The sequence below is a fragment of the Triticum urartu genome, chromosome 2 (genome assembly GCF_003073215.2).
Source record: "Triticum urartu cultivar G1812 chromosome 2, Tu2.1, whole genome shotgun sequence".
NCBI classification, from domain to species: domain Eukaryota; kingdom Viridiplantae; phylum Streptophyta; class Magnoliopsida; order Poales; family Poaceae; genus Triticum; species Triticum urartu.
This window is the reverse complement of record NC_053023.1, coordinates 752,234,731-752,251,318: the sequence shown is the minus strand read 5'-3', so window position 1 is coordinate 752,251,318 and position 16,588 is coordinate 752,234,731. Positions and strand designations below refer to the sequence as shown.

Genomic DNA, 16,588 nt, shown 5'->3' with positions numbered 1-16,588 from the left:
CACTTTGAACACATGGCGACGCTCGCAGTATAAGAGTGAGGATGTCGGTCCTAGCTCCAGGGCAATATCATCAAATCGCTCTCATGGTTCCGTGCAAAAGGATGCTTCAAAATCAGGACTGTTGATGGTTGATTCTAGTGCACAGTCGACCGGACGCACTAGTGACATAGAGTGTTTCAAGTGTGGAGGAAGGGGACATATGAAGCGTGAATGTCCTAATGAGAAAAGAATGTTGCTCACGAGAGATGGCTATGCATCCGCTAGTGATGAAGAGGCAGTTTCTGACACTTCTGGTGAAAAATCTGAAGATGTTGAAAATGTGGTTGCGAGTTTCGAAGCTGCTGAATCATATCCGTCTTTGATGGTGCAACGGGTGCAAGAAGATCGCATTGAGGATAAGGGGCAGCGATGGAATATTTTTCAAACTCAATGCAAAATCGACAACACTAATTGTAAGTTGATCATAGATGGAGGAAGCTACACCAACGCGGTTAGCAAGGACTTGGTGGATGCTTTAGCTTTGCCTACCTGGAAGCACCCACAACCCCACTGCGTCGAATGGTTATATCAGTCGGGGAAACTGAAAGTTACTCACAAGGTGCGTCTCAATTTTTCGGTTGGTGACTATACTGATACAGTGATTTGTGATGTATTGCCGATGGATGCATGTCACTTATTGTTGGGGAGACCGTGGCAATATGACCGTCATGCCACACATGAGGGACGGTCCAATACATACTCTTTTTGGAAAGCCGGAAGACGACATGTTCTGCGTTCTATGTTTATGGGAGAAATCATGATGGACACAACTGCTTCACTGAAGAAGTCAATGAAATCTCCCGCAAAACCGAGGACGGTTTTGTTTCAAGGAGGAGGGGATGATGTGACTAGAGGTGCAAAAAGAGATCAAGTTATCAAATCAAATAGTTTGACCATTGGCCAAATTACAATGGAAGTACCATCATCAGAACCACCAGCTGAAGAAGTCACGCCAAATTTTCGTACTCCAAGTTGGACATTGGTCGGTGCTATTCCAATTCAAGTAGCCTAATTTTTTTAGTTTTTTTAGTAAGTTTCATCCGAATAGAAACCGCTATGGTACGGTCTTGTTTTGGTTGGTTAGATCCTGCGTGATCTATTTTGGTTAGGCGTGATCCTGCATGATTAACAACGTTGCCGGATTATTTTATTAGGAAAGTCCTAGTTATATGGTTGAGAGAGAGAGTCCTAGTTTTCCTTCTCTTTGTTTTGCACGTGAGTGTTTTGCACGTTAGGATAGAGTCCAGGTCGGTTTGTGAGCTTAGGGTCGCCTATAAATATGGCTGGCTTCGGCCATGTAACGCAGATTGGTTTTTCTTTAATCGTGAGTCAATAAAGTTACAGAAAACGTTCCATGTCGAGGGACACCAAATATCGTCTTCGTTGCTGATCCGTGAGGATTTTGTTGCTGCTGTGCGTGGAGTCGATTCAATCTACTTAACGTAAGTTTTCGTTTTTACGGTCTTGCATCTTTGCTCGACCGGAATTTCTTGTTGCTGCTAGTATCGTGAAAGATCGGGCCGACGAACGACTCGCCATCTAGTCGAGTCTACATCATATTATCTAATTTTTTTTCCGCAATTTCTGCTGTTTTGCTTACTACGAGTAACATGGAGATATCTTGTGATTTTGTATCTTTTTTGAAGATGCAGAAGTGAGAGGAGTAACCATGGAAAAGGCTTCTTCTAGATCTGGGGTATGGCTTCTTCTAAGTTGAGAATGCCGAAATCTGGCAATGCCACCGGAGGAGGAGCAGCATCAACCCCTGTTAGAATAAAACGCTAATGCAAGATCATAAATGATACACCGAGGCACGATATTTGTTAATGAGGTTCACCGATATGGCTACATCTTCAAGGCATGACTACGTGCGCCCCTCCCCAAGATACCGCAACACCGGCCGTCCGGGCGCCGACACAAGCCATCGGCTCCCCCGCGTACCTGTTGCTATCAAGTCGTTATGGGTTACAACGTGTGGTGCCCCTCCGTATATAAGAGGCCTAGGATACAAGTGTCCGACTCCTACACAACTCGTACCTAACCACGCCAATTACAACTCCAAGTCCACGTAACCCCTTGCGTACATAATATTTCGACACAAATATAACAAACTCCACCTTGGCGAATATTCTCTACCACTTAGAAGTCGTCCATGCTCGAACCTCCATGTACTCCGGACTTGGGTTGTATCCTTTGTAACTTACTGAGAGCTACCCGACGGGCCAGACCTGCCGCCACCGTGAGACTCCACTGCTACTCTTGTAGCTCCACTCTCCATGGCTCCACCTGCAATAGTGCTCCCTTGCAACTTGTAAAGACGCGAAGCCGTCCTCTCTCCTATCATCACAGTCACCCCATCTTCCATGATTTTCATGGTCTTTGTATCCCGATCACAATGGAATTCCATACCACCATCATGAAGGACACCAAGCGAAATTAGATTCCTCCTTAGCCCTGGCACATGCCTGACTCCCCGAAGCATCCGCTCAACTCCGTCAAACATCTTGATTTTGATGTCACCTACTCCAGCAACACGATAACCTGTATCATCGCCCATATAGGCTAAACCAAACTCACCAGACTTGTACGAAGAGAACCACTCCTTGTTGGGCGTCGCATGAAAAGAGCAAGCTGAATCCAACACCCACGCTTCAGCTTTTGTTGACCGCATGTTTGATACTACGAGAACATCACTACTGCTGTCTGAGTCATCACCATGAGTAGCCGCATTAGCACTTGCCCCACCCTTCAGTTCTGGGCATTCCCTCTTTATATGTCCCCAGTCCTTGCACCTGTAGCACTGCACCTTTTTCTTCTTTTTCTTCTCCGCCTCTTGTCCCTTCCTAATCTGATAACCTTTAACTGCCAACCCCAAACCTTGAGTACCCTCCTCTGTAGCATTCTTTTGCTTCCTCAACTCATGCCCAAGCAACGCTGCAGTGACTTCCTCATTATTGACGGTTGTCTTTCCATGTGTCAATGTAATGACCAAATGCTCATAGGACGGTGGCAACGAAACAAGAAGAAGTAGTGCCTTATCCTCGTCCTCAATCTTCACATCCAGACGTGCTAGATCCGTGACCAACTGATTAAAGGCATTCACATGCTCCACAAGATCCGACCCCTCCCGCATCTTCAGCCCATAGAACTTTTGCTTCAAATACAGCTTATTGGTCGCTGACTTGGACATATAACGATTTGCCCACTTGTCCCAAATTCCCTTAGGAGTATCTTCGTCCATGACATGATACATGACCTGATCCGCAAGACAAAGCCGTATGGTAGCGGCCGCCTGCACTTGCATATCCTCCCACGCATCGTTGTCAATCTTGGCCGGCTTCGTCTCCTGCAAACCCTTCAAGATTCCCTGCTGCGCCAGAATATTCTTGACTCTTGTCTGCCATAGACCGAAGTTACCCGTGCCATCGAATTTCTCCAAATCAAACCTGGTGAATCCCGACGCCATGCCGAGCCGCGATCTAACCGACCTGTTGCCGCCGGTCTGACCGCCCTTGTTTTCTTCTGTGACTTCCTCACGAAAAAGATCACTGATCCCGTATTCCTCGTCTGAAGCCACGCCGCAGTCCGCGATCTATCAAGAAATCTAACTTAGCACCGTCCCTGTCCGCCCCTTCAGAAATTGCCGTGAAGCCTCTCGCCGTAACACAGACCGATATCTGCCTAGCCGAATCGCTCCACCTTTTGCCTGAACTTGCAGACTAACCTTTTGTTTGGTGCCTTCGCTGCCTCGGTCGCCAGCCTTTTATTACTGCTGCATCCACGTACGGCCTTGCCTATTCCTTCCCTGACACACGGGCCGAGTTCAACTCTGTCACGATTCGCCCGGCCTTTGCCAAACCAAATCTCCCACGGACTTATGCATGCACACGTCTTTTATTTTCTTTTTTCTAATCATAATAGCCAGCAGACTTGTCCCTGGACCAAAACATGCACGCACGTACACCTTCTTGTAAAAAAGGATCCGCTGCATGTTAATCCTCCGGACTCCTGCCTCTGCATGATTTTATTTTTCCTTGTGCGCTGCACCCCGCCCGATGAAGCCTGCTGCATTGACCTTCCTTTCCCTTGCGCGTCGCGCTGCTCTGAAACCGGTTGACACACGCCTCCTCTGAGGCTCCAGCGGCCGTCTCGCGTACAAACGCCGACAACTGAATTCTGACTTTCCTTCTCCCGTTCCATGCATCTCGGAAAAACCTCGCCGCCATATCCAACGAATAGCTTACGCCATCATCTCTGATCTTGGTTCTCGCCAGCAATCTGTACTGCCCCGTCGCGCGTACTCACCGACGCCAACCCTGCCGTAACAGTCGCCACCTCGCGCATCGTCCATGCACAAGCCGTGCCGTACCCTGGCCACCCGCGTCGCCGACACAATCCGTCCGCAGTGCCGCGCCGCCGCCCTTGTACAACACCGAGTGCATCGTCTCGATGCTCTCACACTCCGGTCTATCCGGCCGTCCCCCACGTCTGGTCGCCGGTCTGATCGCGAGCCGAATCCGTCGCCTCCGCAACGTCTTCAACAGCCACTACGCCGGTCCGATCGCCATGTCTAGCCGATCCTTACCGACTGTAGCCCATCGAACGGTCCAGGCCTCCTGCCCGAAGTGTCCGACACCACCGACCGCATCCGCGATCGCTGCCATGCTTCACCTTGCGCCAATCGGACGTTCCCTGGCACCCGTCGAGCATGATCCTCGTACCTCCGAATGATCTTCCGCACAGCCTTCTCGCAACCTTGCTCATAATACCACTTGTTAGAATAAAACACTAATGCAAGATCATAGACGACACACCGAGGCACGATATTTGTTAACGAGGTTCACCGATATGGCTACATCCCCGGGGCATGACTACGGGCGCTCCTCCTCAAGATACCGCAACACCGGCCGGCCGAGCGCCGACACAAGCCGTCGGCTCCCCCGCGTACCTGTTGCTATCAAGTCGTCATGGGTTACAATGTGTGGTGCCCCTCCGTATATAAAAGGCCTAGGATACAAGTGTCCGACTCCTACACAACTCGTACCTAACCACACCAATTACAACTCCAAGTCCACGTAACCCCTTGCGTACATAATATTCAACACAAATATAACACCCCCGGCAAGTTATCATCCATGCTGGCCCTCCGGACAAGGATTGTGATCAAGACTCCCTACTGCTGGAGGTTCCTCGCAACGCACGGCACCTGGAGGCAGAGCTTCTTCGCTGCTGGCCCCCACGCTCTCAGCTCAGCTCTGTGACCCTAACCGCAGCCTCGCCTTCGAGCTACCAATCCCAGCTCCGTTAGAGATCAGCTTAGGACCGGGCATGAGTTGTTGCTTTGTTTACCTTGGATCCCTGGATCATCGTCATCATCATACCGATCACCGATGCGCGTGCATCTGCCAACTCGGTGAAGTTTGTTTTGTTTTGTTTTGAATTCTCTTCAGCTGTTCGGCATGCCCTTTCTGAGCATGTGAACAACAAAAAATTACTGATAATCCTTGATGACAAGCGGGATGATGCCTTGAAGGAAAATGGGCAGTGTTGGAAGAGGTTTTGTGAACCTTTTGGGAGTGTCAAAGAGGGAAGTATGATGTTGGTCACCACTAGGTTTTCAAGGGTTGCCCATGGAGTGGCCACAACGGAGGCCTTTATATTAGAAGGTCTAAAGGATGAAGTCTTTGGAATTTCTTCAAGTTGTGCGTGTTTGGATCCGAGGATTCTAACAATGATCCCAAGTTAGAGCGCATTGGTAGAAGCATACTTCCTAAACTGAAACTGAAAGGTTCTGCTCTGGCCGCCAAAACTTTGGGCTGCATGTTAAGATTGGTCCCTCAAGCATCACATCGGAATTCTGTACTTGAGAGTGATCTGTGGAAGTTGAAACAAAAGGAGACTGAGATTTTGCCTGCTCTTTGGTTGAGTTACATGCATTTACCATTCTATTTGAAGCAATGCTTTGCATTCTGTGCGGTGTACCCCAAAGATTACACATTTTCTAAGCCAGAATTAGTTGAAATTTGGGTGGCAGAAGGCTTTGTGGAACCTCAAGGTGGTGTTCAAATTCAAGATATTGGCTGTCAGTATTTTGAAGACCTTGTAGCACGATCCTTCTTTCAAAAAGTTGGTAATAGATATATAATCCATGATTTGCTGCATGACATGGCACAAAAAGTTTCAGAGCATGATTGCTTCATCTTAAGAAATAAGTATGACTTTGATAAAGTTCCCCAGGATGTTCGTTATCTGTACATACTCCCTAGTAGTGACTTTGATGATTCCAACTTGTTGAGACTATGCAAGTACACGAAGCTGCGTACCCTAATTTGCATGAAGAATTTTGAGAAAGAAACATCTTGGGTAATGGACCACTGGTGTAGTAAACTTCTGCGTATGCGTGTGATTTCTTGTGCCTCCACAAATGAGTTACCAGGTAGCATTGGCAACTGGAAGCATCTTCGGTACCTTGAGATCTCCACAACTTGTCCTCTTAAGAGTTTTCCTACAACTTTATGTAGGCTATATAACTTGCAAATTATATATGCCAAAAGTTCTGAGCTGGAAAGTTTGCCCAACGACTTCAGTAAGTTGATCAGTTTACAGAGATTCGAATCAGATGAGTTATCATATTATGCTGGCGGGCACACGAATCTTAATTCAACCAGTGGGCTTGAACGGGGAATTAAGTTAATAAAGAATCTGAAACAATTTCGTGGACACTTGGAGATAGCTAATGTTGGCAACCTAAGTAAGGATCATGCAGCAGAAGCTGAACTGAAGAATATGATTTTTCTGGACGAGTTGAAACTGAAGATGCATTCGTTTGTAGGCTCCCCTCCCGAGTCTCGAATTATCTATGAAAAAGAAGTGCTTCAAGTTCTGCAACCTCGTATCAGTCTCAAGTCTTTCTTCCTCCAGAACTATGCCGGTGTCTCGCTCCCAAGCTGGTTTCAGCCACAGAATCTGCCAAACTTAAAATCACTTACTTTTGTAGGTTGTTCTGGACTCCAGAGCATATCTTCTCGGATGATCTCGCAGAGCATAGACTTAAATGAGATACCTGTTCTTGCTATTTTCCATTCTCTGACAGACGTAACCATTGATGGGTGTGCAAATATATCCGAAAAAGGGTTTCCCCCCGCTTTAGATTATAAAGCAACCAACATCCACAACCAAGCCATCGATACAAACGCACACCACACACACCCAAGACGAGATACAAGGATGCCGGGCACCGACACACACCCTCAACGACTACCACGCACCCACAGGATGCCCGATGAACCGGGAAGAAGTGTGACGGACCACGCCGGACCGAGGGCTCCAAGACGATGCCTCCAAGAAGGGGTACGACCACGGAATGTCGCCACCGTCCGATCCGAAGATCAAGCTTTCACCCGGAGCTAGAAGGAAGGAGAAGGAGCACCACGACGAAGCCTACAGGGAGGAACACGACGTCCGCGGACGCCATCATCGTCGGCCAGAGCGCGTACTAGGCAAGTGATGTACTCCGGTGCTTCAACTCTTCCGTCGCCTCCCCGGTCCGACAGCCACCCGCAGCTATGCCACCCGAGCGGCCATAGATGCCCGCCCGCATCCGAGCTGCGCAGTCCGTCCACGACCGCCGCGTCTCCCACCGCCAGGGCCGCCGCCCTGCCACCAGACCACCGCGAGAACTCCCAAAGGACACGACTTTGACCAGATCCACGCCCCCAACCGCCTCCTGGAGTCGCTGGCGGGCGCTGCCTCGAGACGAACCGCGACATGACGCTGCCTGGGGGAAGGGGGAGGTGGGGGAACGGCCAATGGCCAAAGACGCTCATCCCCCAACCAGCCTCCCCCCCGAAACCACCTGTTTCGCCCCCGAAGCCGAAGGTCCGGACCCGCCGGAGAGCAGCCACCGCCACCCGATGTCGAGGAAGACGGATGAGATGGCAGATCTGCCGCCGCCGCAGCCATGGGAGGCCATCAGGGAGGTCTTCCCGCGCCGAGCTCCGCCGTCCAGCCGCAAGGGCCCGACTGGACGGGGGCGCCCACCACCACCGCTGCCGCGCCGCCCCTCCACCAGAGAGCCGCGGCGAGAGGGGCCGCCCGCGACCCGGTCGCACATGACCCGCAGCGCCAGGGGAGGCTCGCTGGAGCTGCCGAGAAGCAACCGCCGCCTAAACCCGCCCGCCGGCCTGCACCACCACGCGCCTTGCCGCCCATCACGCAGCCGCCACGCCACCGTCGTCGGCCCCCGCCGGAGCGCCGCTGCGCCGCCGCGCCCGACAACCAGCGCCGCGTCCCGGCACGGGAGATCCGGCCCGCGCCGAGATCCCCGCGCGAGGAGATGAGGGGGACCCCGCCGCCGCCGGCGACGACCGGGCTTCGCCCGCTCGCGCCCCTCGGCGGCGGCGAGGGGGGGGGGGAGGAGGAGGGGAGGAGAGGCGGCGGCGCTAGGGTTTCCTCCCGGACGCTCGCGGGAGCGTCGCAGGAGGAGGGGAGGATAGTTTTTTTTTTTTTGCAAATATATCAAGCCTTGAACATTTTCTGCATCCAGATTATGTCCCAGCCATCAAGAAAATAAGAATTGAACATTGTGAGATGTTAGAATCAGTACCAACTGAAGAGTTTGGGGAATTTCATTTCCTTGAAGAGCTGGACGTACGTGTGCCATTGTCCAAACATCCGCCTCCAAAGATTGTTTTCGCCGTCCCTTAAGAAGCTACATCTGTGGGGTGTTGGTCTCTTTTGCGATATTGACTGCTGCTCGCTCACCGAATTTGATTTACAATGTGCATTTGTCACGTCCATCCGACTACAAATGTGGAGTCTTCCATGTCTGCGGCAATTGCGCATCAAGTGTAAATCTCTTACATCTATTGGAGTTGGAGGCAGCATTACAACTTTATCGTCCCTTAAGGTCCTATTAGTTCAGTGTTGTGAGAAATTGCCAACCCTTGGTGACTTCCTAACACATGAATATCTACCTGCTATCGAGAAAATTGACGTCGAATATTGTCCCGAGTTGTTGTCCCTGCCAGTTGAAAGGTTTGTGAGCTTTCCTTATCTGAAACATCTGGTTGTTATTGAGTGCCCAAGTATGAACTGGCAAAGGGGATTTGTGTTGCCATCACATCTCCAAACGCTCACCTTACATCGATGTGGGGATATCTCTCCATCTGTTCCTAGTTGTCTACAAAACCTCATATCACTCGTATCACTGAGCATTGGTGGATGCGAGGGTATAACATCCATTCAAGGTGACATTTGGTGCAATAATCTTTCATCACTGGAGGTATTGGTGATTCAGGATTGTCCAAACCTAGTTTCAGTTGGTGGAGCAAATGCAGTTGCAAAAATAAAGCAGGTGCTCATAATCCAGTGTCCGAACTTGAAGGAAGCGGAGCAGATCAATAGAAGACCCTAGCGAAGGTATTTATGCTAACACCTGTTTGTTGTCTCCTTCGCCGGAGATGGTCAGCTTGAGGCTGGGTTGTCGGATCTCCAGATCCGTCATCTACTCCCGACTGCGAGTTGGGGAAACATAGTTGCCGGTGAAAACCGAGCCGATGGCGGCGTGTTGCATCGTTACCTTGATGAAGGCATCGCCGTGTAACTTCTGTCGACCCACTGGTGCTGCTTCGGGGGAAACTTTAAGATCTGGTCATCCAGATCGGGCGATGGCGGTACTGCGGTGGTGTTACTCTCTTGGGAGCATCGTTTGTTGAGCAGCGCTGGCAGACAGAGGCAGGAGGTGGAGCAGCTAAGTCTTGCATGGAGCTTCGGTGGAGATGTCAAGTCATGCCTGGTCGGCGGGTGCTACGCTGTGTCATGCCTGGTCGGCAGGTGCTACGCACGACAGATCTTCTAGAGTCTTCGTGTATGGATGAATGCGCGCAGGGCGGTGGTGCCGTTGGGCGCCGGGGTGGCGTCGACAGATGTCTGGACTGACAAGGATGATGCGGATCTCTATCCTGAAGATGGGTCAGTGGTCCGAGGATGATGGCGACTTCTGACTTCTAAAACATGTGCATGTGGTGCGCGCTTTAGGTCTGCTGCACCGGTTGTTGGTTCCGATACGTTATGTGGATGGATCGGCGACGGCACTGGTTTCTGATATGGGGGTGAGAGCACTTCACATTATCGAGTTTTTAGTAGTGAGTGGTGGCTTCGGATGGCTTGATGTATTTTCTTGTCAAACATTTGTGGAATAATTAATAAAGATGGTTGTATGCATCGATTGATGCAGAGGCTGGAGGTTTAACCTCCTTTTCCAAAAAAATGTAGCTCTCATGGCTTTTATGTAGGTTACAGGGATCAGTTATGTAAAACTTATCAGTCTATTTTGTTGGCCTTTGTTGGCTTTATTAATTAGAAGCTGGGCGCCCCTTGCGCCTGTTTTTTCAGGACAAAATATATAGTAGTAGCTTTTGTTATATATATATATATATATATATATATATATATATATTCTTCCCAAACTTTTAATTGATTGGTTCCCACAAAACAAAACAAAATTAACTGATTCGTTGACATACAAAGAAGAATACAAAGCTTGGCTATCTTACAACACACCGCCAAATAATACTAAAAGAAATGTTTTGTGAAAGAAAAGAGCGCTTGATGGATTATTTGGCTGCTGAAATGTTGACCCCCAAACCGAACCAAACAGCCTTGGAAAAAAAAAACGAACCAAACAAGAGTAGGAATCTTCGCCAGTTAGTGTTGGTACCTTTTTTTATTTTGCGAGTGAGTTGTTGTTGGAACTTACAAAGCCAGACGGCGAAAACTATTGCATTGATCACAACGACCCCAAAAATTTTAGACAAACCGGGCGGCCCCAATTTAATATTCCGGAATAAAACAAAAATGGACAGGATGCGATCCTTCCAGGAAATTGCTGCCCGCAGCAGAAGAGCCTGACGCATGGTTAAGTCTGAGGGGAGGAGGAAGAGCCTGGTTAGAGTAGACACACGCTGCTGCTGCGGGCTGCGGCACCCCGATCGATCATCGACTACGGCTCCCACGCAACGCAACCGGGTGAGCTCCTTGAATCTTTGCCTTCTTTTACCGAGTGTGCACATCCGATCATGGTTGAGTGAACAGCAAGAGCAAGCAGTGCTTTCCCGTCTACCGGCTTTGGTGAAGGGAAACCTTTTGCGCCGACACGGCGGCCGGAGCGGCGCTGTGCAGATCACTACCCGCATGTTGGGTCTGTCGGCGCCAATGCTGCAACCGCAGTCGCCGTGTGATGGAACCGGCTAGCGGCGATGCTACGGCCACAGCCTGTGGCGCGCTGAACCTGGTGACGGGTCTTGCTGCAAGGGGCAGGTTGCCGTGCTGGAACCAAGCTCGACGACCGCCGTGCTGGAAACGGCGATGCTCGGTGTTGGGATGGGCACGACACAGAGATGCGGCCGATGACCAGGGAAGCCGTGACCGTCGGCTGGAAAAGCTGCAAACGGCGGCATCATTGAGACAGACGACAAGCATAGAGATGGAGGCACACACGAGCGGAGGAAGAGAGGGGCTGCGTTGACTTGGTGAGGATTAGATCTGACGGTTAATATAGGGCAAATCGTGTGGCTGCCAGGTGACCGGCCCAAATTTGGTGAAGCCTCCCTGCTCTGTGGCGCGCCAGGACCTGTGCTGCTTGTCCGATGGCGGCGGGCTAGCGGGCTGCTGGGGGGTTAGGGCCGTGGCATTGCTGCCCCGACAACTGACAGCACCGATCTGGCCGCTGCCTACTATCCCTGTTAGGTGCACTTCACTCTCACCGGAGTTGGACGCGCTGAATAGCTGGCCAGTCACCGTCTTGTGGGTGGAGCGCGTAGTCGCGATCCAGATCAGAATAACTCCCTAGTCAGCTCCAGCTGGCCGCGACAACGACGACGCCTCTGAGCACCAGTTTTCTTCTTGGAGACGTCGATTGGGTCTTGCCTACCTCTTCCCACCTCACTAGTTTTCGGGTGAAAAACCTAACTGCGGTGGGCGGCGACAATGCTCAAGGCATCATGTCATGTCCTTATTGAAGGCGTCACCGTGAGAGCTTTGTGATGGTGGGTACCGTTTGGGTTCATTCATAGGTGCAGACGGCGTGCCCTTCTTCCTCCAGGGCAATCTGCTATGGGGCAAACCCTAGATTTGTATCTTCCGCATTAAATGATGATGGAGACTTCGATGCCATTCTCCCTCCCAAAGGCATTGTTTTGGAGCAGGTACTGGTTGGAGAGGCCAAGAGGTTTTTTTTTAGAAAAGGAGGATAAACCCCCGGCCTCTGCATCTGGACGATGCATGCAGCCGAGCAGTGTTGCATCTACCGCATCAAAGACAGCGGGTCTTGGCGGCGTGGCATATTGGAGTGTCGGTGTTGGACGCTGGTTGATGGTCGCGCACAGGCTAGTGGTGTTGTCTGGTGCTGTGGTGACGTCGACGACGGTTAGGCTTTGCAAGGCTAATGCAATGATCCCTTCGGAAGATGGCGGCAGCAGATCCTATAGCGTGCGCATGTGGTGCGTGCTATGGGTCAGCTAGGCTGATTGGTACTCTCGGCTCACCGCGGGGCGGTTTCATAAGGCCACCAGATTAGATGATGTTCATTGGTGCGGTTATCATCAAGCATGTAGGTGTAGTGACGCCGTTGAATAATATAATAAAGATGGTTGTGGACTTCGAGCGGAGGTCAGGTGTTATCCTTCTATTTCAAAAAAGAAAAAGAAAATAGCAAGTGAGATGACATGTATCTTGATTCCAATAGAAAAAAAAAATGTCATTTGATGTATATAATAGGAATTTTTTTATCGAGTCCAGGCTAACTTTTTTTTCTTTTAAAATATGAAGAATTGGTTTCTATCTATCCTACATCGGAATAGAAATCCATTCCTACAAACAGAAGGGTTTCAAAGAAATTTTTCCAACAAAATTCATATCCTTTAGAATTCCTATAAAATTTCTCTAAACCAAAAAAAAAGCCTTACTATTAACTTGCTGATGTCTCCCTTCAAACTAAAAAAACATAACTACTTCCATAGCCATGATACCGTGCCCACTGTTTTACTTCCATAATGCTAATTGTGTCCACTGTTTTCGCGCAGGTGGAAAACTTTGGCCACCATGTTCATTCCTGCCATTGGGGTCATCAGTGCCATCAATGAGTGTGTCAATTTGTTAGAGTGGCTGAAATCTGCTCTGCACTCCCGATGGAGTGGCTCACACCAGGAAACTCTTCAAGGTCGTGTATTGCAATTGCAAAGTGACATACAACGTCTTAAGGACACTCTTCCTACATTCTATGACCTCATTGACCTCATTGAAGGAGCTGAGTGGAGAAGCCATGATCACCGTGTCGCTGAGCTCCTTCAGCGCCTCAAGGATGCAGTGACTGACGCCGAGGACCTTCTTCATGAGTTCAGATCATACGAGAAGAAGGCGCAAGTGGAGGGCAATTCAGGCTCATCTCCATTCATCGACTTCCTGGGTGTCGTCATCCAAGGGAGCTTCGACAAACTGAATGATGCCCAATTGAGGTTGAATCATCTTTCGCGTCAGCTGAAGAATATGGGGCTTTGTGGAGTTACACAACGTTTTGACAGAGTAGTCAGGCCGGAGACCACCTCTTTGCTAAATGAAACACAAATATTTGGCCGTGACAAGGAACTGGAGCGGGTACTGGGGTGTCTTATTGTACCTAGAAATTCAAAGCGCAGGAGAGAAACTTGTTCAGTCAGTGCATTAAGAAGCAACCATCTTGGTAATGGATCAAGAATATCTAGTCTTCGTGTTTTGCCAATAGCTGGAATTGGTGGTGTTGGAAAGACTACTTTGGCCCAACTTATCTGCAACCATCAACGGGTGAGGTCCCACTTTGACCTGATAATTTGGATTTGTGTCTCAGATGACTTTGATGTGAAGAGGTTAACTAAAGAGGTCATACAATCCTGTACTGGAAAGGAGGCAACGGCTGATAATTTGAATACTCTTCAAGAGATTCTCTCTAACTATGTGAACAATGAGAGGTTATTGATAGTCCTTGATGACGTGTGGGATGATGCCTTGAAGAAAAATGGGCAGTGTTGGAAGAGGTTTTGTGCACCTTTTAGAAGTGTCCAAGAGGGAAGTTTGATGTTGGTCACCACTAGATGTCCAAAGGTTACCGAGGGGATGTGCACAATGGAGCCTGTTATATTGGAAGGTCTAAATGAGGATGTGTTTTGGGATTTATTCAAGTACTTTGCGTTTGGATCTGAGGGTTCTAACAGTTATCCTGAGTTAGAGCGCATTGGTAAGGAAATACTTCCTAAATTGAAGGGTTCTCCTTTGGCTGCCAAAACCCTGGCACGCATGTTAAGAACATATCCTGAAGCATCACATTGGAATAATATACTTGAGAGTGAAGTGTGGGAACTGAAACAAGAAGTGCGTGAGATTTTACCCGCCCTTCGGTTGAGCTACATATATTTGCCATTTAATTTGAAGAAATGCTTCGCATTCTGTGCTGTGCACCCCAAACAATACAAATTTGAGAAGGGACGCTTAGCTGAAATTTGGGTAGCTGAAGGCTATGTGGAACCTGAAGGCCGTGTTCCAATTCAAGGCATTGGCTGCCAGTATTTTGAAGACCTTGTAGCACGGTCCTTCTTTCAGAAAGATCCTAGTGTTGGTGTTGCACACGGCAACTCAAGTACCCATATCAGGCCTACAACAGCTCAATTCATCCTAAAAAATAAGAGTGACTTTGATAAAATTCCCTGGAATGTTCGTCATGTTTACGTACACCCTAGTGGTGACTTAGACAATTCCGACTTGCTGAGACTATGTAAGTACATGAAGCTGCGTACCATAATTTGCGAGAAGATTTTGGGGGCACAAATAGGTTCTATAATGGGCCAGTGGTGTACTAAACTTCCACGTATACGTGTGATCTGTTTTGCCTCCGAGGATGAGTTGCTAGATGGTACTGGCAACTGGCAGCATCTTCAGTGGAGCAACGGCTGTTTCAAAAAATAAAGGAAGCAGAGCAGATCAATAGAAGAATCAGCCTAAGGTATTTGTGGTAACATTTGTTTCTAGTCCAGCTTTTACTTATCTGTTATTTGAAATTCCCTATATACTGGAAATAACTAACTCGTGTATTATGCAGTATCAATGGGACGTAAATCCTTATTACTAAAAGTATGTTGAACTTACTCATTGATTATACCTACATGTATTGTATGTCTTGTTTCTGCTTATTAGTTCCAATGCTTACTCTGTATAGAATCTTGATGTGTTTATATTTCTGTGAAGAAATTTGCGATGTTTACAGTAATTTCATATAGATGACATTTTGGAAAAACTTTGTACGTACAAGTACTGTTGCATTGCGTGTTCTAAGTCAAAACTCTCTTTTTTTAAATCTTTTGCCAAATTTGCTGACCATGTTTTCTTCTTCAGGTGATTGCTGCATCGCTTTGGAAGTTGGAAGCCCTGGGGACAACGAGACACCACCATGCCTTCATCTCGCCGTCTCCATCTATCAGTCCATAGCTGCATCTTCCTTTTAGCAGTCAATAATTCCATCTGTAATCCATATGTGTGCTGATAATTTATCAAAGTTCCCGGTTTGAACAATCCTAGTAACTTGTTGTAACCTGTAAAACGACGGAGAACCGCCGTGCATCTCTAAGACATGTTATATACGTATGCTTTTGTCTGTTTTGTTGCATCTTGACTTTAGAATATGTTAACTGTCTTTCATGAGCACTGCATGTGCTAGTTGATGATCTTTCCCCTCATACAGGTCTTGTTTTTAGACAATTTAGCTTCTGCTTGCGTTCTCTTTTCTTCTTTGGTTTTCTATTTGCCTCAGATGTATTATTTCAGAGTGTCAAAAAGTTGATTTGGGTCTAATGGCTGCACTCCAAACAGTCAGTCATGCTGCAGCTGTAGCTGCATCTGAAATTCTGAATTCATTTCTTGTATAGAAGTGTGTTGGCCTGGCACTAATACATCTGGACCTTCATCTTAATCGGTGTGGTGTGGTTGATCCAATGTCTACTCTGCAAATTCTGTTGCTCAGTTGCGTAGTAGGAGTAATTGGTTGCCTGTAACTTGTGTCAGAGAAGTGCAGCAGCTGCTTCAAGTTCAGAGATGTAGGATCGTCCAAGCTGATCGAGGCTTGGGTGCCCGCCGAGGAGCAACCCCGCATGCTGCGGCCGCCGAGCTCCTGACCCGAGACGCCGCGACCAGGGAGCCTGCCGGAGGGAAGCCTTTCCTTTGGTCGCCGGAGTTGGCTTTCCGAGCCCCTTTGTTCACGCCCATCTCCCCTCTGGCAGTGACAGTGCTTACGGGCACAACAACCTTCCTGCAAGGGGTCTATTGTGATCTAATTATGTTTCTAGGGCGTCTTTTGTAATTTTCAGGGACCCTTCCGTTAGTTCAGCTGATGACTAGTGGGCCTCATGTCCAACTTAATGGTCAACAAACAGTGTTGACCGTTTTATGCCATGTCAGTGCTTACAGGGAGGCCCTTTCTGTCAGAAATTGAATTAAGTCGCCACAGATCGATCATTAGTGTTTATTA

General features: G+C 48.7%; 1 protein-coding gene and 1 pseudogene across 1 annotated transcript; both read left to right on the top strand.

The window, feature by feature from the left end:
• The first annotated feature begins 4,388 nt into the window (after positions 1-4,388).
• On the top strand, positions 4,389-8,611 carry LOC125538592 (annotated as a pseudogene).
• Positions 8,612-8,848: 237 nt separating this feature from the next.
• Positions 8,849-15,059, top strand: LOC125538591 (disease resistance protein RGA2-like). The gene is made up of 3 exons (XM_048701855.1): positions 8,849-9,075; positions 9,928-10,011; positions 13,122-15,059. Exons 1-3 carry the CDS (start codon positions 8,849-8,851, stop codon positions 15,031-15,033), a joined length of 2,223 nt encoding a protein of 740 aa, XP_048557812.1. The 3' UTR covers positions 15,034-15,059.
• Positions 15,060-16,588: the final 1,529 nt, after the last annotated feature.